This window comes from Gymnoscopelus microlampas (genome assembly GCF_963454915.1).
Source record: "Gymnoscopelus microlampas genome assembly, chromosome: 18".
Taxonomy (NCBI): domain Eukaryota; kingdom Metazoa; phylum Chordata; class Actinopteri; order Myctophiformes; family Myctophidae; genus Gymnoscopelus; species Gymnoscopelus microlampas.
The window spans coordinates 42,666,627-42,694,405 of record NC_139955.1 but is presented as its reverse complement, the minus strand read 5'-3'; the positions used below and the strand labels follow the sequence as shown (position 1 = coordinate 42,694,405).

Here is a 27,779-nt window from a genome sequence, read left to right as displayed (position 1 = left end):
GGAATCAGTCTAGTATCGTTTGAACTTTTTATTTTCGCGATGACATTAACAAGCAGGTACTGAATCTGAAATGACAGTAATTACTACTGCAGTGTTTGTTGCAGAGAGACTTCCTGGATATAAGCCACAACAGGCTCTGCCATCAGTTAAACAATTTCGAATAAATATACAAGTTTGGCTTTACCACCGACTGCTTTGTCTTTATACATGTATATACTGTATGCTAGAACGTTTTTTTTTTCTCCAGGACATTTCCTTGAAAGTAGCAAACCATCACATTCTTGGTTGCTTTCAATGCAGTTGGCTTGCTGGTGTCCTAAAAGGCTAGATGGGTATAATGCCAATACATAAGCCAACCACTCCATACAATACTGGCTCTACGCATGACTGTAGTTCCCCTTTTCCTGTTCCGGTCAATTCCTCATACTGTAGCTTAATTTGATTGGCTCAGCAGCTAGTCTTGCGTAGCCAGACAAATATTCCACGATCTCTGAATGCTATAGAGTCTGGAACTACAACTCCCAAAATCCGAGAGGAAACTGGCACTTCCGTTCACGAAAATATATTTTAAAATATCTTTACTTTTTAATTTCCATTTCTGCAAAGCAGCAAGCTAAATACACTTAGATGATTTGTATTTATATTAGGATAAATTTGCGCGACTGTAAAGATGAAACGGAAATGGAGAGGAGGCTCCACATCCGATTTATATTCTAATCATGATCAGAGCTTCCGGGTCCCAGACTGTATGCTGGAAACATTTGAAAATTGTGGGAGGCAACAGTCTGGTAGCGCGAGACTACTCAGCAGCAGATATTAACAGGAAACACAAAAAGGTGTTGTGTGTTTTAATCTTGCGGAGCCAATCAAACAAAGCCATGACTGACCTGAATTGGGAATGCCACCTTCTGGAAAAAGGAGCTACAGGCATACACATAGGGTGCGTTCGGAAATTGCACACCGGAGTGCACTTGCCTATTAGTTTGTTGTGGCCAGTGCGCTCAGTGCTGTATTTCCGAACGCGCCCAGAGCCTATAGTGTGCGTCTAATGTATGGAGAAGTTGCATCCAGGACAGTGATTTTTTTTTCAATATGCTTTGTCCAAGAAGTTAAGGAACTGTATTGAGAACAAGAACTGTTTAGAACTGTATTGGGTCCTGTAGGATTCTTCTGCGTAATGTATGTGGACCAATTGTCCAAGAAGTTAAAGAACTATTTTTGAGAACAAGAACTGTTAAGAACAAGAACTGTTTAGAACTGTATTGGGTCCTGTAGGATTCTTCTGTGTAATGTGTGTGGACCAATCGGGTGAAGCGGAGCAGCTGTTGTTGGGTAGAGCAGAGGGACTAGACCTCTGAGGTCCTTCTCCTGATCTCGGCTATTAGATCTCCTCTTGGTATGTCAACCTGTAAGTTAAAAAGACACATATAGCGTTGGTATCATTTCAGAACTGGTTGATTTTCACAGCTAAAGATTGCTATCCAGCACCATCTACGATACATATTATGCACAGTTCAGATCAATGTTTCGTGACATGACGAAACCGTTTAAGGTCACGACAAGCTGAGTTGAAACGTGCAACAGCATCCTAAAAACTGTGGTTGGTAACATACTAATACAGGGAAGTCCACATCAAGGAGACGACAGGTTGTTTACTGTTTCCATTAGTGCATCAACCTATTATATTGCATCAGCTCTTCCCAAACTTTCTCTCATTCGCGCCCTCTCTCTCTCTCTCTCACAGGCAGGTGGGTGCGATAAAAAAAGAAAAGGTGTGTGCGAGTAATCTCTGCCATAAACATGTAATGTTAATAGTAATAATCATACAATTTATGTAGAGCTTTTCTCTGTACCCAAAGTCGCTTTACAAAAAAACAGAACAAATAAAAACAACTTTATTAGGAGAATAACTAGTTAAAAAGCTAAAAACTAGCAAACAAAAATATTAGAATTGAAAGAAAAGGGGGGATTAGAGTTAAGGTGGGGAATGAGAGTCTGAAGAGGTGGGTTTTGAACAGGGCAAGGGTGGGGCCAGCTGTGGAATAAAAACAGTAGAAATAAACACAGAAGCGCAATCCAGAGCGGTTTACAGTAAGGCAAGGTAAACACAAGGTAATACATCACATGCATAGAGACAGTGTAGTGCCTCGGTGATCTAGGATCATAAGTAAACCAATAACAGTTAACATTACACTATCAAAACATTTATTAATATGTACATTGCTACTATAGGATGCCAGGTCAACAGCTGAACCTGGCATCAGTCTGAAGAACATGCCATCTAAATTACATTATAAAGTAACATGCTATCTGAATTACATTATAACCTTTGCCTAAGACTGCAAGGTCGTCAAGGCTAGGGCAAGTGCTATGGGCTGAGGTGGAGTCTGAAGAGGTGAGTCTTCAGATTACGGCAGAAAATTGGGAGTGAGTCTGCTGCAGTGTTGATTTTGACAGCACATTTTTATTTAGTTTCAGTCTAGTTACAGTCGACTGTATTCTGGCGGTGCCTTGATCGCGCCGTAATGGCTGATTTTACACTTGGTTGCATGCTGAAAATAGCTGATCTACAAGCTCACAACGGGTGAGCTTGTAGATCTGCTATTTTCAGACACCAACACCCGACACCAGAAATTACTTGTCTTTTAGTTCTACTGGATCTCATTTTAGTCTAGTTTTTATTTGTTGACGAAATTGTCAGTATATTCGGTCTTAGTTTTAGTCATCATAGCTTGGTTTTTATTTAGTTTTTATCTAGTTTTCGTCAGTGAAAAAAGGTAGTCGACTAACATTTTTCGTCATAGTTTTAGTCGAGGAAATCAACACTGGTCTGCAGTTCTAACTGCAATGGGGAGTTTGTTCCACAGTTTGGGAGCCGGAAGGGAGAAGAGTCTGGGACGTGTACTTAATTGTTTTGAACTGGGCTTTAAACATTTTGAGTAAGAATAAGAGTCCAATGTTCCCCACCTCCTCTCTGAGGGAAACCGTGCGGAGTTTGACCACTCCGTCTCTCAGCTCCTGTTCTCCCAGGATGGCCACCAGGGGGACCCCCGTCGCCTCCGCGTACTGCAGCTGGTTCAGCATCTTGGGGTTCTTTTTGTACATGGTCTCTGCCTGCAAACACACACAGGTTTGTATTACTATATTTGTGAGGACATCAACATTTTTGCACAGCGATTTTATGATTGATTTTGTAATCCCTTTAGCCATTTTTAACCGTAAAAAAGATCTACAAGCTCACAACGTTTAGCTCTATTTCCAACTCCTAAAGCTAACCTCTGAATGTCTAATCCTAATCCCAACCTGAATCTCTTTCTAATAATAAACGTATCAAAAACACATTTTAAGGAAAATGGTCCTAACAATGTATATTTCTACTATACTTATGTGGACTTATTTGGTCCTCACAACGTCACAAGTATAGGGAATCAGACCAAAGGACCAGACCTTGATGCCGGCGTTCCAGAGCTCGGCTGTGAGTTTTAGCCTCTCCTCCAGTAGGTTCTTCTGTGCTGAGGCGACCATGATCTGCGTTTCCGTGGTACGCACAAATCCCTGTAAAACAGATACCATCATATAGTATTATACCGTAACCTCTATACTTTACTATACCTTTGAATTCGGGAACCCCTTTTGGGTTGTTGTTGCCATGTACAGTATATAGCAACAAATATTTTGTAATTTTTTGAATATAATATACTTATGTCCGGATTTAGAATCAATCAATCAAAACCACTTCCCAGTTAAAGGTCTTCAGGTGAGCCTTACCTTAGCCTTGGCCTCCATGAGGGAGAAGATCCTCTCGATGCCGATGCTGACCCCGACGCAGGGCACCTTTCTGCCCTTGGGGTCAAACATGCCCACCAGGCCGTCGTAGCGGCCGCCTCCGGCCACGCTGCCCACGCTCACCGTCTCGTCTCCTCCTCCTCCGGCGGCGGCGCCGTTCTGAGCGCCGTCATCTGCGGGCGGCAGCGCCACGCCTCCCGCCTGGCTCAGTATGGCCTCGTAAATGACGCCCGTGTAGTAGTCCAGACCTCTGGCCAGGCTGAGGTCGAACACCACCTGGAGACGGAGACGGAGGTCGATGGGAACCAGGGATTCTCAAACTTTTCAGGCCACAATCCCCCAAAATGAATGATATTTGAACCCCATCCCCACCCCCCCCCTGACAAGCACTTGGAATTGTAGGAGTTGAGGCATTCGATTTTGTTTGCCTTGCTTCCACAGATAAAAATGTGGAAATAGTTGATCTATATATGCTCACAATGCATGTAACCACAACTATTTTCAATTCAAAATGTGTCAATTTGACACTTTTTTATAGTATATTTTGTTGATTACTGTTAACTCATCCACTGCCAGACTTATTGCTGGCCGCATTTGCCCACTGCCAGAGATTTTTCATTGAAAAAAAAAAAGTACTCAGGAGCTGAGATACAGAATTTTTAAGCTTTAAGTTAACAAGGAAGTGGATGGGAGTCTTTTCCTTCGAAAAATCATATCTCCTTGGTCTTTGGGTCAAAAAAAAAACAAAAACATTTTTTTGGGGGGGAAAAATTAATAATTACGTTTATTACGTCAGTGGCAGTGGATGAGTTAACGCAGTGATGGAAAACATTGGTTATTGTTGGGAGTCTTAGGCGCTAGACTGGGTCTACTCCCTTTACCTTGTCCGTGACCTTGAAAAGCTCCAGGTAGCTGAAGAGCTGCCTCATGTCACTGAGGCCGGCGCACGCCGCCGGGCTCTTGCTCATCTTCGGGTCTTGGAGCAGGCGCTCTGCCAGGTCCATACCACCTGGGACACACAACATGCACCCACAACCAGTTAACCCATTAAGACCTGGAGGTTCCGATTCTATAAAATGTCTTCTAAATCCTAACAGTTTTTTGAAAAAACATAGGCGTTATATCAGTGTTTCTCAAACGTTTTCATCTTTTTCAAGGACCCCCAAAATGTATTATGTATTTGGCCGTGGACCCCCATTTCAAAATATTTTGTTCCAGGGACCCCCCAGAAGCGAAGATTTGAGTCACAAATGTTCGCTTTAAAATATACATATATATTCAAAGTTTAGCGCAAATCTTCTCGATTTTTTAAAAATAGCAGATATACAAGCTCGTAGCGCGGCACTCGGTGCCGCGCTATGAGCTTGTATATCTGCTATTTTTGAATAGCCAAAGTGTAAAATAATGCTTTTTAGCTCCAATCTAAAAATGACAGAGATGCGTTCCAGTTCTTAAAGGGTTAAATAATAATAATAATATTTGTGTGATTTCTCTTTATTGGCTGTGTACGATAGTTTTCTTTCAAATACGATAATGTTAAGCCTCCGGTACGATAATTCAATATTTCCCTTATGACAACACTGACAGTTGATGCAAACCGATTTCAAAATCGGTTAGGATTTTAAACTCCTGTAGCGTTAGCCCAGCTTGAGTAGATCTTAACCATGCCAACAGAGATGAAAGCTCTGCCACGCGACTGCTGTTGTGAGGGTGCAAGTCAGTCAGTCAGTCATATGTGGTGGTGGCCTCACCCTGCATGCTCACATACTCCCCGATCTGGTCCGCTATGTCCTCTGACAGCCCCTTCTCTTTGACCATCTCCTCCTTCACCTCGTCCCAGGACATCTAGGACAGAAGAGAACCACAGGTATTAGCAATGAGAAGGAGGAGGTTGATGTTCAGGGTGGAAGAAGACTAGTCAGTGAGGAGTCTTGAGAGAGTTATGCTTAATTTATACTTCGTTTTAAGAGACGAAAATAGACGATATACAAGTTCAGAACTAGTGAGCTTGTAGGTCTAATATCTTTGGCACGTGACACTGTCGTACAACGAATGTAGGAGCCATGACTTTTGCCAAGTCTCTTGTTTTATCATAATTGACATTAGTATTTCACATTGATTAAAGGTAGGGTAAGTGATATTTTTGGGTTAAAACAAAAAGTATTTTGTTAAAAGGTTAAAGCACTATATTCTGATAGTAATCATTGCTATAGAGTGTTTGTTCAGTAACAGGAGTCTCCCCAGCTCTTTAATAATCAGAAAATACATTTTCCGGTAGGTGTCAAAATCTCAGCCTATCAGGAGAAAGTACCCATTTTTAAGCTTCATTTTTATAGTGTTCCAGTTCCAATTTTGCCTGCTCATTTCTTAGTGTCATCACTTCCAATTTCACTTGTTTAATCTATATCCTGATTGAGTTCTCTGTCCTGATTGGATGAAATTGGAAATGAAACTGAAAGGAAAATGCATTTTCTGTTTTTAAAGAGCTGGAGAGACAAAGAGACTCCTTTTACTGAACAAACACTCTATAGCAATGAATACTATCAGAATATAGAGCTATTTAACGTTTATTTTAACCAAAGAAAATCACTTACCCTACTTTTAACAGATTGGGCACTGAGTTCTTGTGTGTGTCATACAATCGTATTAACTTCCATGTTTAGCTCCTCGCTGCTTTTTGAACAGCCTATAAACAGCCGCAATAATGAAGTATAAATCAAGCTTAAGAGTAAGGGGAGGACATAAGAGAATCCAGGCATGAAGGAAGAGACTGACTGGCACATACAGTAGTACACGACTGGGCCGTAGGTAGTGAGTGTCTGTACCTTGTCTAACTTGTCGACCGTTGAACAGATGGTTCGGAATTTGTCATCTGGCACGCCACACACGGCGAACATTCCATCCAGAATACGCCGGTCATTCACCTGTATTAAACACATTTAATAGTCAGCGGATGCATTTATGAAATCGCAGGGCGAGTATGAATGTGTGTGTGTTAAAGAGACACCTTGATCCGGAAGTCTCCCAGGTCTAATTCACTGAGGATTTCGTGAACGATCTTCAGGCACTCGGCATCGGGGATCATGGGATCATACTGACCTGCTATGTCAAAATCCTGGGAGGGAACACACACACACACACACACACACACACACACACACACACACACACACACACACACACACACACACACACACACACACACACACACACACACACACACTAATATGTAAAAGCAGTATCACCAGTAGTCCTTGAGGGGGTCCCCAGCAACATGTGTTAACATAGTGTCACAATCATTTTATCCACTTAGCTTTGGCTATTCAAAAATAGCAGATATACAAGCTTGTAGATCTGCTATTTTTGAAAAATCTTGAAAATGTGTGCATAGCCTTGAATGTATATATTTTTTAAAGCAAACATTTTGAACTCAAATCTTTGCTTCTGGGGGGTCCCTGGCACAACATTTTCAGATGAGGGTCCGCGGCCAAATGTATATCAATTTAGGGTCCCTGGCATGAAAAAGGTTGAAAACCACTGGACTAATCCAATGAAATAGCATAATAAAGATTTTCTCAGTCACTTTGAAAATCGAAACTACTTTCTTCCAACGCACACATGACATTCATATTAGTCAACTGTGCACGTCATAAAAATAAACTTATCATTCAAATGCTTTGGCACACTCATACCCATGTTTGTTTTATGGGTGGGTACCACCCACCCATGAAACAAACATATTCCCTATATATATTTCTATTGGCCTTTTAATCATAAACACGTTATTCTGATGCCACTGACATGTTCATTGTTATATGAGAAATGGACCTATGCACCTGAGAAAAGCTGTACCCAGTAGCTCTATAACAGGGGTGATGCAACTTTGATGATGGAGAGGGCCACTATATTTCCACAATCACTCCAGAGGGCCACATTGCATATTGTCGGGCAGACACCTCTTATCTCCGTATTTGAACTTTTTTTGTCCACCATTCTTTGTCACACAAAAGTAGAAAAAATAGCCGATCTACAAGCTCAAAACGTTTTGAGCTTGTAGATCTGCTATTTTTGCGATTTTTGAATTGGAATCCCGATTTTTTTTTTGCTATTTTTTTTATGGAATCCTGAAAAGTATCATTTTTATTAAATTTCAAATGCATTTAGTTATACTTATGTTAACTTTATGAAGTTAAATACAAATACATTGGACATTAAAAAGACAATAGAATGTTTAAGCTACTAATATAGACTGAAGTAATTAAAGCGGGTCATGTTTGCATGTTTGGAATTGTAACAGCTGAAATCAATAATATATCAGTATTCCGATATTAACCTGCGGGCCGCATTAAGTGAAGGAGGGGGCCACATGTTGCCCCCGGGCCGCCAGTCGCCCATGTATGCTCTATGACACTTGAAATTGACTGTGTTATTTTATTCATTTTGTATTCATTCTCTCAGGATCACTCACGCATTGGTAGAACTCCCGGTAGCGGCCCCGGGTCATGGCTGGGTTGTCACGGCGGTAGACCTTGGCGATGTGATAGCGCTTGATGTTGGTGACCTTGTTCATGGCCAGGTAGCGAGCAAATGGTACCTGAGAGTGGGCTGGGGTCAAGGATACACTACTGTGACCAGGTGTCTGGCACCCATGGACCCCGGTGCTTAAATGTGTACTTTCCCCTTTTGTGGATGTGTGACGGGTTGTGAGCTTGGAGATCGGCTATTTCCTGTGTACAAATATGTACGTAGTAATCAGTCTCTTCTGTCCAACATGCGTTACCATTTCTCATGCAAAAGGAGATCTATCACTTAAGTCTGCGTGCCACACTCCTTAATGATGATCCTGAACTGTATCAAATTCATGGCACTGCATCTAGAAGTCATTCAGACCACTTTGATCATTTATTTCCCAACCTTCTAAAGCCTAATTTTTCTCCACAACGCATCGCATCTGCGACACACTGTGAGCTTGTAGATCAGCTATTTTCTTTTAAGCGATCGCCTTCCAACGTTATACCAGACCCGTCAGTATATCTCTGCTCTAACATATCTCGTAGTAATCTCTCCATAACTCCAACCATGTCAAAGACGTGTTGCCAGGCTTCATTTAGTGGAATCGTGCTTCACATACACACACACACACACATGCATTTTGTTTGTCCAACGGCGGCTGCGTCTTTTTGGACTGGTTTCTAAGGATACAGTGAGGTCATATCTGAGGGACAGCAGCTCTCCTCCTTGGTCCTTGAGGTCATAGATGAGCTTAGAGTCCTCGCCATACTTGCCCGTCAACGTCTCCTGCACACACACACACACACACACACCCAACAGGGAGACAACGAAGCATCAGCTTCCAACACGCATGACTTCAACTGAAACTTAAAAAGGTAGGGTAAGTGATATTTTTTGGTTAGAGCAAAACTATATGTTCCCCCGGAACATATAGAGTACTGAAGTCCTGACGTCACTCGTTCATCCCCTGGGTTGCGGAAGTAATTTCTCTATGTAGAGTAACATTGGGTCATCTTAGAATCGTCTCATAAGAATTGTGGTCCAAAAATAAACAAACTGTCCCGGCGAAATTGTCAGGGAGGTGTCGCTGTATCGTTTATGATAGTCAGTCAGTCACTCATATTTGATAAAGTCTATTTCTGGCGAAAATGTAACTAATTTGGCCGCAGTAACATTATCGTTTTCTCACCGTCAGTTGATGCTTCATATCCATATGAGTCAAACCGCCGGGGTCATTTGTTTATTTTTGTAACACAGTTCTTATTTGACGCGATATTAAACAAGTCTATGGGAATTCTGAATGGGGAAATAAACCGCAACCCAGGTAGGATGAGTAAATTATGTCAGACTTCAAGTTCAAGTTTATTATGTCCCAAACTGGGCAATTTATGTTACAGCAGATAGTAAGAAACTCCAACACACAGTAAACATACATTACTCGGTGCTCTATAAGGCCCGGAGTCAACCCATAGTGCCTAGAGCCTCCTAGTGTCGCCAACACTTGCTGTTCAACATCTCACCTGCCATCCTAAAGCCCTAATTAGCACTGTCTCTAACTCCCCTCAAGAGACAGTGGGGGCAGTAGCATGCCACTTGGGACACAGGCGGGGGTCTGATCAGCCTCGGTCGGGTCGCCTGGAGGGAGGGTGTCTGTTGCGAGACCCGAAACACCCAGTGACTCCAGGAAACAACACTGATGATGCGTCAAAGTTTGTGCATCAGTAGATGTTTTTGTTAACTTTATTGCTACTGGGTGTTTGTCCAGTAACAGGGCCCTCTCCCCTGTCTCTCCAGCTCTTTAATAAACAGAAAATGCATTTTCCAGGTGGGCTGCCAATTTCAGCCAATCAGGAAAGAGTACCCATTCATCAGTTATGTTCCAGGTCAAATGTTGACCTGCTCATTTAACCCATTACGACCTGGGACGCATCTGTGTCACTTTTTGATTTGAGCTAAAAAAAGCCTTATTTTACACTTTGGCTATTCAAAAATAGCAGATATACAAGCTCGTAGCGCGGCATTCTGCTATTTTTGAAAAATCCAGAAGCGAACATTTTTTACTCAAATCCTTGCTTCTGGGGGTCCCTGGAAAAACATATTTTGAGATGAGGGTCTGCGGCAAAATACATATAATTTTGGGGGTCCTTGACATGAAAAGGTTTGAGAACCACTGATATAGAAACATACGTTTTTCAGAATACTGTTGGGATATATAGGAGACATTTGCAGAATCGGCTGCAGGTCTAAAAATGTTCTCAGTGGGAGTGGCGGGGATTGATAGGATGAGTAACGAGTACATCAGAGGAACAGTGCATGTGAGATGTTTTGGCCATAAAGCCAGAGAGGCCAAACTGAGATGGTTTGGACATGTGCAGAGGAGGGATAGTGAGCCTTTTTGTGTGTCATCATTTCCACTTTAACTTGTTTACTCTGTATCCTGTGCGAGTTCTCTAAAACTGGTACCGTGACCTGAAAATGTATTTTCTGTTTACTAAAAGAGCTGTAGAGATGGGGAGTCTCCTGTTACTGAACAAACATTCTATAGGGAATGTTTGTTTGTTGTCAAAATATAGAGCTATTTAACAAAAAGGAACCTACCTTAAAGGGATTGTAGGGAACATTAAGCCTAAATTTAAAAAATATGTATATATATATTTTTTGCATTTTCTCCCCTCTATCAGCCACTATATAATGATGCTGGGGTGTTTTCCTTCATTGAAACACAGTCCTCTGTCTGAAATTCGTATTTTCCCTAATGTTTATGTTCATGTTGTTTATGTCCGGGTCGTAAATTAACGCACGCATGTGCGCGTCCGTGCGCGTCCGTGCCCGTATCAACTTTTTACTTTCGGTTTTAAAACGCTCTCAAACTTCTTTTTTGAGGCACATAATTTACTTTTAAAAAATCGTTTGGATAGAATTTAGTTGTTTAGCTTCATATATGTGGTCAATTTATCATGAAAGAGCCTATTTAAAAATATAAATTCAGAGAACCGTAGGGTCGGGCATTTCCGCGAATTGTATCCGCATAAGGCAACCTATTTTGGGCATGACTCATTTAAAAAGTCCCCCCTGCGTCACCCCCTGGTGGTCGGGGAAAAGAACTGCTGGAGGGGCGGTGTTTGACAACAGTTTTTTTCTTTGATTATGTCTGAACTCCCTACAATGCCTTTAACCCCGTCATCAACAGCTAAAATAGCCCTAGAAGATAGCTGCAATATCGGCTATTTTTGCTGAATGTTTGCCTATTATGACAAGCCCAGAATATGGTTCATGTGGTCACAAATGCCCCGTCGTCCGTTACCTTCAATTCAAAGACGGGTGTGTCGATGGTCTCGGCACCGTGGCGTTTGAAGCAGTTGATTATGGTGTTGAACACCTTCTCTCTGATGGCCATCTGCTTGGGCGTGTAGTCCCTCGTCCCCTGGTGGAGAAGAGAGTCAAGTGAGGCTGCCGCACGTGATCAGAGAAAATCATTACAAAGATGAAGAAAAATGTATAAATAAATAAAGGAGATACAGAGAGAGCAAGTCAGAAGAGCAAGTCAGGAAAAGAAAGCATCAACCTGGTTGTGTGTGTGTGTCTGTGTGAGTGTGGCGTTTGTTCTTACCTTTGGTGTTTTAAGGACAAACTGGTGTTTGCCATCATCACCGCCAAGCTGAGCCTTCAGCTGCAGTAACCTGGATACTTCCTCATCAATCTGTAACACACGCAAAAACAATGTCTATCGTCGCTGTCGAGCAGAAACCTCCCATCTCCATATTCCAACTTTTTGTGCATTTTCGTAAATGAATGCCATATACTTGATCAACTGTAGATCTGCTACTTCTGAATTTGATTCCTGAAAAGTCACAGTTTTGGACACATGAGGTTTCCACCCGACAGCGATGATATAATTATGCAGTATGCATGCACACACAAAAACCATAAACATAGTGGGCCTACTGCTGATCATTTTCTTTATGAAATTCATCTTGTAGCAAATGTGGACCAGTAAGCAACTTGAAAAGAAAACTCATTCATTTACTTTTAAGGGTGCCAGAAAATATCACGATATTAAAGCGTGCCGATATGCATCGTCAACGTCAAGACAAAAGACTATGTAAGTTAGAGTTGAAATGAAAGCTGACCATAAACACAGTAATCATTGTATAGTCATCATCATAATCATATGTTGATGAATTGAATACATGGGACCACAATGGAAACAAGTCCCCAGGACTTTTTGTTTTATCCTTTTGCTGTCTAGATTTCTGATTACTAAAGTATTCAATCAATCAATCAAAATCATTGGCTGTCTTCTGCCCTATATGGATCAATTAAACTGAATAGTCACAGCTGACACTCATTCAAGACTTTATTGATATGTCCAGCAAGAGGCAATAATGCTTTGCATTTCTGTGTGATCAAATAGATACTAAGATTGCATGAAAGGATTTTACAAGGAACCCTCTCTGGTATCATGGAAACGTGCTTTACAGACACAGTTTATTAAATGTATTTTATTAACTCAGGTACTTCCACCACAGCAAACTGAAGGTGATGGGACAATGTTGATGATAATGAAACACCTTAAAATATTGTATTGTTATCATTATCGCCACCCCAATATCGTGTATCATATCGTGAAATTAGTGTATACCCCTATTTATGTGACAGCCAGTTGAATCAATCCCCGGGACTCCATGGCCCCTGTTCCACCAGGGTTGAACCGGTTCCGTTCTTCCCCCCCCCCCGCCTAATTTTGAACCAGTTCAGAGTGTTTTTTTTCCACTGAAAATGAATTGGTTCAGAACACTAAAAGTTGGTTCGGAACTGGAACCAAACAAATACTAGTTTTTTCTTGCCCTGAACTGGAAGATAGAGATGCGACATAAACAGTGGCAAAAGCAAAATCATGAAAAAATGGACACTTCGACCAGTCATATACTGTACAACACATCGCTGGCCAGGCCTGGAATCGAACCTGGGGCAACTGGGGACTCCTGCACCCCAGGCAGGCTCTCATTCAGCATTCAGCTATGTCTTCTGCCCAATTCTACCCCCAATTACAATGGTTCAGCTTAAAACTGGTGGAAACGCAAGCCGGTTCGTGGCCGGTTTCGTGAAAGCACCAAAAGGCGCCAAGAATCTAGAACGGAACCAGTTCAGGAACCAAAGTTCTTTTGGTGGAAAAGGGGGCCCCCCCATGTCCCTTTCTATTCGCCAAAAACGCCCCCCACCACCACCACCACGCCCCCTAGAAAGACAAACCTGATTCACGGTCATCCCGACAACGGAGCGCAGAAATGGGGCACGCAGCAGTCCAGTGTGACGCCCCACCAAACAGGCACATGTTCGCAGTGAGAACGGGCCCAGTGCATACATCCCAGCAGCACGAGGGGGAAAAAAAAAACAGTGAAGAGTTTCAAGATGATAGAAAAATAAAAATTAAAAAAAGGTTTGTTCAGTACATGAGTTCAACCATCAGTGCAGCCATTGTCCAAGGCCAACCGAGGTATCCCATCAAAACCAAGTCAGTCAGTCAGTTAGTGGCCCAGTCCCAGTCATCCAGGAAGGTCCAGAGAGGTAGAGCAGACGGAGGAAGGCGATGGTGGTGATGTTGTTGGAGGTAATCAACGAGGGTCCGGCAGGAAGAACAGGAGAAAAGTGGTGAGCGACCCTAGCACTAGGGGTTGGGCAGGGCATGATGCAGCAGCATCATCATCATCATCATCATCACAGCGTGGAAGATAGAACATGAGACGCAGGGGTCAATCAAACTGACAGGGCCAATCGCAGCTTTGCACAGAAAGACAATAAAGTGCAGGGATGGATGTCACTGACCCATTTCTCGCCCTATTTTCTACTATGTCATATGGTGTCGCCTGGCAAAAACAGATGGATCTATATGCATCACAATGCGTTGTGAGCTTGTAGATCTGCTATTTTAGTAGCAGATCTACATGTGTGCCTATGAAATGCCCAAAATAGGGACGGGAGGTTGAAAAGTGGTCAACAGTGATCGGATCTCTTAATGGGGTGTTTTTTTTTGCCGTTTTTATTTTAAGCCTCTAGCTTTAAGCCTTGAGACAATTCAGACACGGTTAAGACTAGACGAGTTGTAGCTCAAAAGATATTCCAGCAGAAAACCACATTATCAAACATTAATTCTAAATCAAAACAACAGGGATGTCACTGCCTCAGGCCCTGTGAACGCAGCCTTCCTTCTAGGTCGCAAAGGAAGAGGCAATGATCACATGAACCCTTGCAAAAGTGTGAATTAAAGAATACACCTTTATATATATATAATATATATGGTGTCCTTGCCTCTAATATTGTCAGTCAGTGAAATCCAATCATTAACAAAAAACCCAGACAACATCAAAATGAAACCAAATGTGAGTAATTGGGTGGAATGTGTACATAGTGGGTGGGACCATCGTACACTGGACACACGCACAAAACACAAATGGGAGGGCATGGCGTGCATAAAACTACACACACATTGATGAACCTATGGTGGCTTGCTTGAATGCTACATCAGGGGTCTTCAATGTTTTCAGGCCAAGGACCTCCTAGCTGAGAGAAAGATAAAGCAGGGACCCCTTTTATATTGTATAAAACTGTGTTTCAGATTATACTATTTTTGTTTACTTGGTCTGCTCTTTTTTCCCCCCTCAACACCTATACCTCTTTGCCAACAATAGCCGATCTACAAGCTCACAACGCCTCACAGCGCGAGGTGTCTTGAGCTTGTAGATCTGCTATTTTTGGCTAAAGAAAAATCATATCACACAAAGATTTGGCGGCCCGCCTGTAGTAACTCTGAGGACTCCCTAGGTGTCCCGGACCCCCTGTTGAAGACCCCTGCTTTACATAAAGACAGACAGAAATAAAAGAAGCCACCAGTGCCACCTACATTGTCAGTATCACAATAATCTCTCAAGTCAGCACCACCGCCTTAAACATCATGTAGTGTTGTTAGTAGGAACAAAAGACAGAAGCACCCGGGTGGAAGTGGACTAAGAAAGAGGAGCCAAACTCCTCTACTAATCCCAGATTCGAATCCCAGATTGGTATCACACAAAGACAGAGCTGTCATGAATGATAATTTACATAACATGCTTTGAAACGTATGATGCTTTTCCCTGTACAAGTAGACTATGATTGATGTAGCTTTTGGAGCTAAGACAAGACCCCAGGGACTCCCCTTGCTGCAGCTGAACTTAAGTAACGTCAGCACATTGCAGTGGTGGGAAAATTACATTTAATCGAGTGCTGTACTTCAGTACGCCTTTTTAAAAAAGGTACTTTTTTAAAAATAGTTTCTATTTCTACTCCACTATCACTACTACAGAGGCAAATATTATACTAATTACTGTCTGACTACAATTATGTGACAGCTGAGCTTACTAGTTACTTTGCTTTGATTTAGGTTGCAATGTGCACTTTTACTCGAGCAACTTATAACAAGAGTATTTCTACCTTTACTTAAGTAAAAAAAAAAGGATATACCAGTGCTGGATAGCCTGACACAGATGTTCAGTTAGCAAAGCAGTCAGGTTGGTAGTCTGTTAAGAATACACGTTAACCAATTAGTAGTAGTTACCTATTCTATACTTAGGTTACTTTTGAAAATGTTTAGCCCTATAATGAAGACATGCCCAAAAATGAGGAGGCCAGGATGAACGTGGCTAACATATGGACAAAACCACACCGTCACAGAGATCACACCTGCCAACATTATTAGACTGTGAAAAATAAGGAGATTTTATGGTTGTGGGGGGGGGGGGGCTTAGTATTCACTGACTTAATTAGTGTTCAATAGTATTCACTGACTTAGTATTCACTGACATAGATAGTTTTGACATTATGGCCCTGGCTGCATATCAGTGGGATGTGTAACCCACCCATGGATATGCTCTTTAACCATAGAGCAGTGGTTCTCAAACCAAATGGAAATCGGAACCAAAAGGACCTGTAACAGAAGGGTCCAAATATTGGAACCCCCTCAAGGAACCCCTGAGGGTCCCTGGCTGTACCCCACCTTTAAGAACCACTGTTTGCCATACGAGTCTGGGTCGAGTTGCTCCAAAATTATTTGAGATAATCGCAATTATTTTTTGCATAATGGTTATCCAATCATTTCCATGTTGAAAAATGTTCACACATTTTCAAATATTAAAAATAGCAGATCTACAAGCTTACAACGCCTCCATATGTCAATACGTTTTTTGTATATATATATATATATATATATATATATATATATATATATATATATATATATATATATATATATATTTCAGTTATTTGTCATATCTGCCCAGTGTAGCCATGGTTCACATGACAGTCATGTTTCAGGGCTACTGCCCAGTGCAATGTTTGCACAGGACAGAACATATGAAGCCTGAAAGGCCAGGGGTCCTTGAGGTGGTTCCAGGGGGTCCCCAGCTAAATGATAGATAGTTAGGAATATATATATATATGGAATATATGGATATGGACCCTTGTGGGTCTGTAACTCTGAGAGTGTACAAATGGAACCAAAAGGACCCGTTATGGTCCATTTGCTTCCATTTGTACACTCTCAAAATTGACATACATTTGACTATATAAATTGGGGTCCCAGAGATAGAAATACCATTAAATGGAGGTCCATAGCCAAATGCATGTAAAACTGGGGGTCCTTGAAATTAAAACGGTTGAGAATCACTGCTAGAGAGCCATACAAATCTTCTCTTATGGGGGTCCCTGACACATCTTTTCAAATGGGGTAATAAGTGTCAATTTGGGGGTCCTTGACATGAAAAGGTTTGAGAACCACTGCTGTAGTATGTCGTGTCCATTGGTTGTCATTCATAAGGCTAGCAGCTCAACCGTCATGGACGTTTATATAATTATAATTCACTTCTGTTCAGTTTACTGACCTGCTCTTTGCTTGCCTTCTCTGCCTTCAGTTTGCGAACCACCTCGCCCTGCGTTTTAATGGCCTCTTGAATCTCTGTTTTATTGTCTGCCATTATTATTATTACGTGTGTGTCGTTTCATCAGCATGTGCGACCGGTTAACACGAACACAAGCCCAGGCTAATAGCTACAAGCTAACTACACACACACTTCCTCTCTACGCCCGCACGCCGGACGCGACGTAGATATATATCCCATAGGCTGGAGGGATGGACTAGTAGCGATTGGTTAGTTGGTTGTCAGGGAGATACGTCCACATTTGTTTTAATAATAATAGGTTAAACTCAAAACTATGTGGGTAGTTTTTGAAAAATAAAATAAAATAAAATAAAATAAAATAAAATAAAATAAAATAAAATAAAATAAAATAAAATAAAATAAAATAAAATAAAATAAAATAAAATAAAATAAAATAAAATAAAATAAAATAAAATAAAATAAAATAAAATAAAACAAAATAAAATAAAATAAAACAAAACAAAACAAAACAAAACAAAACAAAACTATGCTAATTTTTTCAGCCGTCGCCTCTCTTCCCACCTAGCCAATCACAGCGCGACCGGCCGTCCCTCCAGGCTACGGGATGTAGAGCAAGTTGCATCAGATTCATTTATTTGACTTTATTATATTTATATTCATTTTCCCCAGCCAAGTGAAGCAGAACCCCCAACATCTCTGTCAGGGCTGAGATGGTGGACTGAATATAATTATATATTATAAACATTGGGAGCTGCGAGCTCAATGATCTCTAACCTCGCGCATTACCCCCGTGGAAAGCCTCCTTGGTTTCTATTTACTGTTTAACTGTGAGAGACGATGTAGGACCCGCGAACCCTTTTTCTACCCCTTGTTTTTCAGTAGCGGGGGGCGGGGGGCGGGGAGCGGGGGGCGCCCTAGTCCCTACGTCACATCCTAGACGGATAGCTCCGCCCACACTGGGCGAGCGCTGTCAGTGCAGCGGAAGTCGATGCGCAGACGGCTTTGTTGTTGAAGCCCGACTGACGCACGCTCATGAGAAACAGCAGAAATGAAATCTGGCGAAAACAGTTGCGTGCATTAAACTTTAAAGGAAACATGCAGTCTAAATATATAATAAATATCCATTTGCCTAATTCACCACTACTTTTGCGTTTGAAACTTAGTATTTCTCTAAATATTACACTTTCACGACAGCCTAAGTATAAACTGTTATATTAGATGAGTGAAACAGCTGTCTCACCACTACTTTTGCGACTGTGTCTCAACGTGGTTTTACTGGTTAAATTAAAAATAAAATTTGCGTTTGAAACTTAGAATTTCTCTAAATATTACACTTTCACGACAGCCTAAGTATAAACTGTTATATTAGATGAGTGAAACAGCTGTCGATACAGTCAATATAAGTAAATCATTATATGATGATAGCCTTATGAGTAACTTTTTTATAATTTCGGGACATTTTGTTATTTTGCACAACACCTTTGTACAACGAAGTATAAAATAGGGTTGATTAGAATTTCTCTAAATATTACACTTTCACGACAGCCTAAGTATAAACTGTTATATTAGATGAGTGAAACAGCTGTCGATACAGTCAATATAAGTAAATCATTATATGATGATAGCCTTATGAGTAACTTATGAGGAACCGCATTCTTTAAAAAAAAATGTTGATCATCTTGATGATGATGGACCAATTCATAGAACCGCATTCTTTAAAAAAGAATGTTTATAGATTTTTTACTATCAAATACATTGATTAAACACTTTAATCAACCCTATTTTATACTTTTTATACTTCGCCCGCCCCCCGCCCCCCGCTACTGAAAAACAAGGGGTAGAAAAAGGGTTCGCGTAGGACCCATGGTAGGACCCGCCTACTGTATCCGGTAACTTCCACGAACACATAAATGTAAGCAATACACTTTGTTTCCGTATCCGCACATGACCGGATATTCAAACTTCAAAGTGGAAAAAATTACCCCCGTCTATGTCAAACTTCACCAAGGGGGAGCCTGAGTTTGTTGAGCTAATGGGAGCTGATAGTAACCTTTTATCATAAAATAAATGGCGAAAAAAACATAAACATGTCATATGTGTTGTTACTGTTTAGTAATATAGGCTACTGATGTGATTTGCTGGGATAGCGCCACAGACAGGAGGAGCAGTGGCAACACATATAAATAATATCAATATAACATAGGGCTATACGAAGGGGATGTAGCTCAGTGGTAGAGCGCATGCTTTGCATGTATGAGGCCCCGGGTTCAATCCCCGGCATCTCCAAGGTTCTTTTTTTTTTTTTAAACATTATGACCTTACCTACGTTAACAGTATGATAGAAAAGAACGTGGCGTCACACCATTGAAATTAATAGCTGAGAAGACCCCTCGAGATGGCGCCACCTGTCCATTGAACTCAATGGACGGGGGCGGGGCCGTCGCTCGTTCTAAAATTCCTTAGCATACATAACTCATGCAAAATCCTTCTGGCCCAAGACATTAAACACAGTCGATAAAAATACAATTATTATACGACCATAGCTATAGGCCTACTGACTTTTGAAGGAGTTGCGGTTTATTATTTTTATTCTGACTGAGTCACCAACATGAGAGGGCTGCACCCGCTGCTCTTCCATACTCTGCCATAGCCAGAAACAATTAGCCTGGTAAACCACCCATTCACATTTCATTTGATTGCTGAAATCAAATGAAATGTGAATTCCGCGACCAGGGTGGTTTACCAGGCTAAGAAACAAGAGCGTACCTTTTACCGTTATTATCTATGCAATGACGCCCTCCAGTGGATTGTGTGGGGCACTTCAATGGGTTCATCATGAACGAACCACATCATGATTCATTCATGGAGATCTCTGTATCTGTCTGTCTACCCGTGTCCCTTTTATGCCCATATATGGAGATCTTTGTATTTGTCAGTCCTTGTCCCCTTTATGCCCATATGTGGAGATCCCTGATGTCATCAGTATATGCCCATATATAGGCATGCCCCTTTTTGTGCCCATATATTGAGCGTACTGATTTGTTTGCGCCTGATGAGGTTAGACAACACATTCTATATTTGGGCGTAGCTGCATTGGGAACTCCTTATATGGTTATGGCTGAGTCATGGTGACATGAGCGTGGTGACGTTGTGCGCCCGCCCACCCACGCCCCTGCTCGCCCTCCCTGAAGCCAATTTTAACAGGATGATTTTAGGATGTCGCCCCCTCAATGCTCAATACGGTCATGCACAAATATGGACACTGCACTATACGGTGACATGACATCAGCAACTGAATGCCCAAATATGGATGTCAGCATTACCAGTGATGTCACGCTTACACAATGCCTAAATAATGGATGTCAGCATCACCAGTGATGTCACGTATATATTACTTGCGTGAATAAAAAGGGGTCGCCAAACCTTGCTTCACAGATATAGCAGCGGTCTAAATAGCATCGTGTTGCTTCACATGCTCATCTGAAACTAGTGTTCCAACCCGAAAGGGGGGCGGAATTTGTTGTAAAATATGTTTGTTACCTCCTAGGTGTTTGTGCTACGGTCTTGTGTTAGCTTGTTTTGGCTGCTGGTGGATTAAAACTAACAATGGTGCAGGAATACCAGTCGCCCGTGATCGTCTACAAACATCCATTTGAATTAATTATGGCGGCGTACGTGAGGAGGTTCCCTACGTGTCCCCTGGTCCCTGTGGTTGTGGACTGTGACGTCCTCGGCGAGAGCCAAAGAGAGGATGGTTCTATTCTGGTCACCGAGAGGCGCTGTACAGTTAACGTGGACAGCTGGCTTATCAAGAAGATGGCTGGTGTGGACTACTTATACTTCATTCAGAAGAACACGCTGAACCGCAAAGAGAGGACGATGCACATCGAGGTGAACAACGAGTCGTTCTCCAACAGACTCGTCGTCCACGAGATCTGCACCTATAAGGTCCATCCAGAGAACGAGGACTGGACGTGCTTCGAGCAGACGGCCACCCTGGACATAAAGTCCTTCTTTGGCTTCGAGAGCACGGCGGAGAAGATCGCCATGAAACAGTATGCCGGTTATTTTGACAAGGGTAAAGAGATTATAGAATACTACATGAAAGAGCTGGCGGAAGAGGGAATCACTTCCATCCCTCGCTGGAGTCCTCCGTTGGCCTCTCCGGTTGCCACTGCGATGCCCCAGCTGTCCCTCTCCACAGCCACAGCCATCTCAGTGCCCAATGCCAATGGGGCGGGCCAGGATGGAGCCTGCCATTCCCACGGAGTAACAGGCTGGCTCAACCGATGACAAGCTGGACGCAGACTACATCAGACATATTACAACCCTATAGGACACTTAACGCCTCTGCAGGAGAACTAGCTGTCGACTGCGCCAGTGGCTTGGCTAAGAGACTCACAAGGGAAAGATTCCAAAGGGCCAGCATTTGCTGCGGTTCCTCCGGGCGAGGGATTTCAATCTGGACAAGGCCAGGGACTAGAGAAACAGTAAATAACTGCTTGTTTAAGCTCGCATGGTTGTTAATACATGCATATATCTGACTCCACCATGCATTCTGTTATACTCAGACCATATTCACACGGCGGCCATGTTGATATTAAGTCAATGAAGTGCCACCCCGGTTTCCACGGCAACGGGGTGGCACTTTCAATGTTAAATTCCAATATGGCCGCTGTGTGAATATGGTCTGAGTGGGTTAGAGTGTGTGTTTTAAACTATTTCTTTAATTATCTTTTTTTTTTTTTTCATTGAATTTTTAGCGGTGCCAACCGCTCTATATCTGACTTTGTCTGTGTGTCCGTGTGTCCGTGTGTCCGTGTGTCTGTCCGGACACACCCGGACATTCTTATTGGCTGGGCTATAAACAAATATTGATGACAACATCAATACGGGGCTCATCGAAGGCACCGCTTCCTTCACACAGGGTGTGATTTTTTATTTCATTAAAGTCCATTAGCTAACAGCTCCCATCTGAAAAGATAGTGTGCCAGAGACTCCCATACAAGGTTTGTGTTGTTAATGTTTCAAACATATTCCAAATCTTTTCCAAGATTTTTTTGTTAAAGTAGCAGATCGACAAGCTCACAGCGCTCATCACGTTGGCTTCTTTCAAAAAGCCAATGTATAGGGTTAAAATGGTTAAACTCATTTTAGCTGGGGACCCCCTGGAAGCCCCTGAAGGACTACTGGGGCCCCCAGACCCCACTTTGGGAAACACTGCATTATATGAAGTTCCATGTCAGTCTTGCCCAAATATGGAGGTGCCCAAATATGGAGTTCCATGTTTGTCTTGTCGTCCTAGTATGGAGGTACATGACATCAGACAGTGTAATTGATCTCTGCATACCATAGCAGCCGTGAAATTGTCAACACACTCTGTCCAATCAGCGCACAGCTGTGACACTAAATAACTGTGTTAGCGCTTCACTAATAACCCAGTGCCTAGTGTCACGTGCAAGCAAGTGGGCACGATGGCAGCAGTTACTAGATGCTCAATGACCTTATCAAGAGCTTTACTGTCACACCAGTACAAACGTTGCTGTTTCAGAGTCCAGGTGTTTAAAGGCAACAAAATGATCCAGGCTTACTCTCCTTTCCTGCCTCGCCTCTGCAATGTCAGGCTGGTACACAGCACTTCCATGAGGCCCTTACACCCCCTCTGCAACCCCAGACTATAGTACACACCACTTCCAGGAGTCAGGGACCCATACATAAGTTCAAACTGTCAGACATTGGAGAGGGAATCATGGAGGTCACCGTCACAGAATGGCACGTGAAGGAAGGAGACCAGGTGGCTCAGTTTGATAGCGTCTGTGAGGTCCAGAGTGACAAAGCCTCTGTGACAATAACCAGTCGGTATGACGGAATCGTACGCAAACTCTACTATGATGTGGGAGACACAGCTTTAGTTGGAAAGCCACTGGTGGACATCGAGACGCAGTCCGGTCCAGAGGTGACCCAGGCTGCGTGGGAGGTGGTCGAGACTCCAGCCACGTCCCGCGATGAGCACGACCACCAGGCGATGAACGGCAGTCATATTACTCTGGCCACACTTTGCGTACGACAACTGGCCAAGGAGAACCACATTGAACTGAGTGAGGTTGTTGGAACGGGCCGTGATGGTCGCATTTTCAAACAGGATGTACTAGACTACCTGGCCAAGCAGACCGGAGCCGGCTTGCCTCCGACTCAGCTCTTCCAGGACATCCACACTCCTCGAGATAAGGCTCCGCCCAGTGTTCCGCAGCCGGCCACGGCCAAACCCAAACCCGTCTTCACAGGGAAAGACGTTACTGAACCTCTGACAGGCTTCCACAAAGCCATGGTGAAAACCACGACGGCAGCCCTGAAGATTCCCCACTTCGGCTACTGCGACGAGGTGGATCTGACGCGGCTCGTCGCTCTGCGCTCAGAGCTCAGACCGGTGATGGAGGCTCGCGGACTCAAACTGAGCTATATGCCCTTCTTCATAAAGGCCGCATCACTCGCTCTGCTGCACTTCCCCACTCTCAACGCGTCAGTGGACGAAGGCTGTCAGAACATCACCTACAAGGCGTCTCACAACATCGGCCTGGCCATGGACACCGGTCAGGGCCTGCTGGTTCCCAACGTGAAGAACGTTCAGCTGCTCGGCGTGTTCGACGTCGCTCGGGAACTGAACCGCCTGCAGGCTCTGGGAGCCGCCGGTCAGCTGGGAACCTCTGACCTCACAAGAGGAACCTTCACCCTGTCCAACATCGGCTCAATCGGAGGGACGTACGCCAAGCCAGTCATTCTTCCTCCAGAGGTGGCGATCGGTGCTCTGGGGACCGTCCGGACTCTCCCCAGGTTCGACTCGCGAGGGGATGTAGTCAAAGCTCACGTCATGAATGTCAGCTGGTCAGCTGACCACAGGATCATCGACGGTGCTACCATGTGTCGCTTCTCCAACCTGTGGAGGCAATATTTGGAGAATCCCCTCACCATCTTGGATCTAAAATGAACCTACTTGCATAAACGTAGAGAGAACACACTAATGTTTCGACACACTAATGTTTTCGAAACGTCAGTGTGTTCGTATACGTCTATGCTATGTTGTTGTGCTTCTGTGATGCACCAGAACCTGCCTTCGTTTGGCTGAGGCACGGCAGTACTCCCTTTCCATTTCTTCTCAGTGCATAAACGTAGAGAGAACACACTGACGTTTCGATGCAGTAGCATTGAAACGTCAATCATTATTTGGATTTAGCACCCTAATAAAAAAGGCTGCTCCAGTTGGGACTCCCCCACTACATCAGGTGGGAACGGGCAGCCATGACTACCAACAGTAACAGAAACAAATAACAGCCCACTACACAAAACACAAACAAACAAAAGCAAAACAGGACAGGATTCTTTACAACCGGCTTGCGTGATTGATTGTCTGTCAGCGAACGTCTGCAGTTTCTGGTGTTTCTGTCATGCAAGCCTTTTGTTTTTCTGCGCTTTGCATGATTTGAAGTGAGACATCGTGTAATTTCTGCTTTCTGTACAATTGTGGGTGGGAGGTTAGGGTGGTCACTAATGCTTTTTTTGCTACTTTGATGTATTTTGCTACTATTGTTGTATTTTAATTTGAAGCACATTGAGTTCGCACTTTCACCTGTCAAGTCAAGTCAGTCAAGTCATTACTTTGACTTGAGAAACCTTTTTCCCCTACAGTACCGTACTTTCTATTTACATTTGAACACCATTACATTTTGTCTTTTACATCTTTATAAACCCAGGAATATCTGTGTATCTGTGTGTGTGTGTGTGTGTGTGTGTGTGTGTGTGTGTGTGTGTGTGTGTGTGTGTGTGTGTGTGTGTGTGTGTGTGTGTGTGTGTGTGTGTGTGTGTGTGTGTGTGTGTGTCATAGATGACTGACATCATAGACAGGCTTCAGAGTACTACACTGAAATGGGTACTGCACTAGTTCATATTACAATATATAAAACAACCTAAAACTACTGCATTAACTCAATACAGGCAATAAAAGAAAATCAAAAGTAAAGTATGATTCTAATGGCTGGTATGGAAATGCCGCTTTATAGGACATTTGCACGTTAGATTTCCAAGAACATTATGATGTTACCTTTTGTAGATAAATCATTTCCAGATTACAAGCGGCATTAGCCATCAAAGTAAATCATACTCAACACTCTATCTATGGTAATTAATGACAGAATATAGTAAACAACATTTATTACTCCTTGATAAGGTAAAATGTTACATTACGTATTACTTGGTATCAAGAGCAAGTACCGGTAACAACATTACAAGTTATATTACTATGTTACTTTTGACCCACGGACCTGCCCTGTACTGCGCATACATGTTATGTCATACTGTAATTATGACACATGCATTTATATGTATTGTGAGTGATGAAAACAAATACTTCTTTATTTATATAAATCTGGGGAAAATCTTTGCGTGGTAACGTTTTTCCTCCAAGAATGTGTAAATGTCTGAGCATACACATTATCAACATATTAGCAAAATGTGTGTAAACAAAGACACATCACTTGGAGGAAACACATAGGCACTTAAAAGAAAAACCCATTGAAAACTTCCACACTAGTATCAATGGTCAACAGACATTGGTGAGACAATCAGCCTATCATCAAGTTGATTGGAAGGCTTTCTCAAAAAAGAAAAATAAATGAATATGCAACAAAATGTTATGCTATAGTGGGGGTCCCTGCTTCGTCTCTCCACTCTCTCTTGGCTAGGGGTCCATGGCCTGAAAAACATAACAGACCCCTGCTTTAGTTTGTGGTATTTCTTGATAGGAGGAGTCTGGACAGACATAGTAAACTGAAACAGTTTGGAGGGATACAACCACGATGGCGCATTCATTGTTAATTTAACTTTAATTTTGAGAGTGTAGAAACCCTCATAGGTCACTTTGGTTACACTGGCACCCTTTTGGAGTGAAATGAACACTGAGGATTTTACAGTGTATGAGTCGTGTGGTCATGCGGTGACTCCAGTCTCAGGCAGACAGATAACCAAAGAGGTCTTGACGCTCCTCTCTCCTCCCCGCCTCCCCGTTCTCCAGAATCTGCAAACCTTCCAAGTGAGAGCAGGAGGAGGATGAGGAGGAGGAGTGGGCACGGGGAGGCAGGTACGGATAGGAGGCAGAGGTTCGAGGTAGACGGACAGAGTGGGGGGAGGACGACGTAGAAAAGGAGGGTGAGGGCGGCGGGTGTGGAGAGCAGGGGCCACGGGTTGCCGGAGACGAAGAAGGCGAGGCGAGGGAACAACAGGGAGATGGAGAGGGCGATGATGGTGGTGGTGTGGTTGATCCAGATCCGGGGCGATCCAGTGGGCCGGTCAGCCGCTGCATGGGCCCGGCGCCGCAGAGCGTCTGCCCGTGGGCTCCGAGCAAACATCGCCCCCCGTTGCCACGGGGATGGAGCTGGGCCTTTGCTTGTTGAGGTGGGCTGAGCGCCGGCAGGGTGGATGGGTGATGGGTGGATGGGTGAGACATACAGAGTTGGTGCAGGTCGAGTTCTTTAGGCTCAGGTTCCGGACAGCATCGGTACTGGTGGCTGTCTGGCTCGCAGTGGGACATTGGGGCATTTGAATGACACTTATTGCTGACAGGCTCGCTTTGGGAACGGAGCCGTTTAGTGGTCGGAGGCTGGGTCCGGTCCCTTGGGGGCAGGGACTCTGTCTCCGGCTGGATCCTGTGCATCAGGGTGTGACACAGCACTGGATGAGGCTCATTCTCCATCGGGGCCGGGTCAGAAGAAGAGAAAGGGCTGTTTCTTCCGTCATGCTCTGGCAGCCAATCAGAAGTGTCCCAGTGGTAACCTGATAATGAGGATGAAAGCAATGAAAGCATGTTCTTTAGAAATTATCCAAAATCTGCATAGCAAAAGAAAGTTACACTGAGACAACTTAATTGAGTGACATTACTGCCGACCATTTTCCAATGCATTCACTGTCTGTCTGTCTGTCTGTCTGTCTGTCTGTCTGTCTTCACTGTCTTCATCATTCAAATAGCACTGAAATAGAGGGGGCAGCCCATTATTCCGACGTCCCAGAAAACATTTTCAAAGATAGTGGAAATAGCCAATCTACAAGCTCAAAACACATATTTGTCATATCTGCCCTGTGCACCTTTTGTTTACGAAGCCTAAAAGCCAACAATTTCATAATCGTGACAGCCCTAGTTGATCGTGACAGCCTTAGTTAGGGTAAATTATAATGGGGGCCGTCGGACAAACGGTACTTCGGAATAGTGGGCTGTCGGACAAATGGCATGCCATACGTTTACCTTGGTCCAGAACATCCTGATTGATACCCAAAAGACAGCCCGTGTCTCTTTCGCCGAGGATACTTTGTTTGTTGCCATGGATACAATTGTTGTCTCCCGGGTGTTGGTTCCAGTGATGGCAGGCATTTGTGTCATGTCGGTAGTGGTAGCCATGTTTGTTGGAGCAGCAAAGGCAGCCATGTTTGTTGGGGCAGCAGAGGCTGCCATGTTTGTTGTGGCAGCGAAAGCAGCCATGTTTGTCGGGACAGCAGCGGAGGCAGCTA

At 43.3% G+C, this 27,779-nt stretch overlaps 2 protein-coding genes and 1 pseudogene across 4 annotated transcripts; 2 read left to right on the top strand and 1 right to left on the bottom strand.

The window, feature by feature from the left end:
- Positions 1-13: 13 nt before the first annotated feature.
- Positions 14-17,395, bottom strand: hars (histidyl-tRNA synthetase). 2 transcript variants are annotated; one of them, XM_084041346.1, is made up of 14 exons: positions 17,211-17,346; positions 13,552-13,966; positions 11,909-11,998; positions 11,603-11,722; positions 8,989-9,084; positions 8,255-8,380; positions 6,794-6,901; positions 6,612-6,710; positions 5,538-5,631; positions 4,668-4,795; positions 3,769-4,062; positions 3,448-3,555; positions 2,968-3,114; positions 14-1,406 (listed from the first exon to the last, which is right to left on the bottom strand). In XM_084041346.1, exons 2-14 carry the CDS (start codon positions 13,663-13,665, stop codon positions 1,347-1,349), a joined length of 1,584 nt encoding a protein of 527 aa, XP_083897472.1. In that variant the 5' UTR covers positions 13,666-13,966; positions 17,211-17,346; the 3' UTR covers positions 14-1,346. The 2 variants fall into 2 exon arrangements, with proteins under 2 accessions (XP_083897472.1, XP_083897473.1); XM_084041347.1 differs by lacking the exon at positions 13,552-13,966 and having other exon boundaries at positions 17,211-17,395.
- Positions 17,396-20,834: 3,439 nt separating this feature from the next.
- On the top strand, positions 20,835-21,521 carry LOC311034067 (SEC14-like protein 1; the record flags this gene model as incomplete). Its single annotated transcript, XM_084041807.1, has 1 exon — positions 20,835-21,521. The coding sequence occupies one exon, from the start codon at positions 20,835-20,837 to the stop codon at positions 21,519-21,521; it is 687 nt and encodes a 228-aa protein (XP_083897933.1).
- Positions 21,522-22,702: 1,181 nt separating this feature from the next.
- On the top strand, positions 22,703-24,213 carry LOC311065403 (lipoamide acyltransferase component of branched-chain alpha-keto acid dehydrogenase complex, mitochondrial-like; annotated as a pseudogene). The gene has a single exon. The product of its transcript is annotated as a lipoamide acyltransferase component of branched-chain alpha-keto acid dehydrogenase complex, mitochondrial-like (transcript).
- The last annotated feature ends 3,566 nt before the right edge of the window (positions 24,214-27,779 follow it).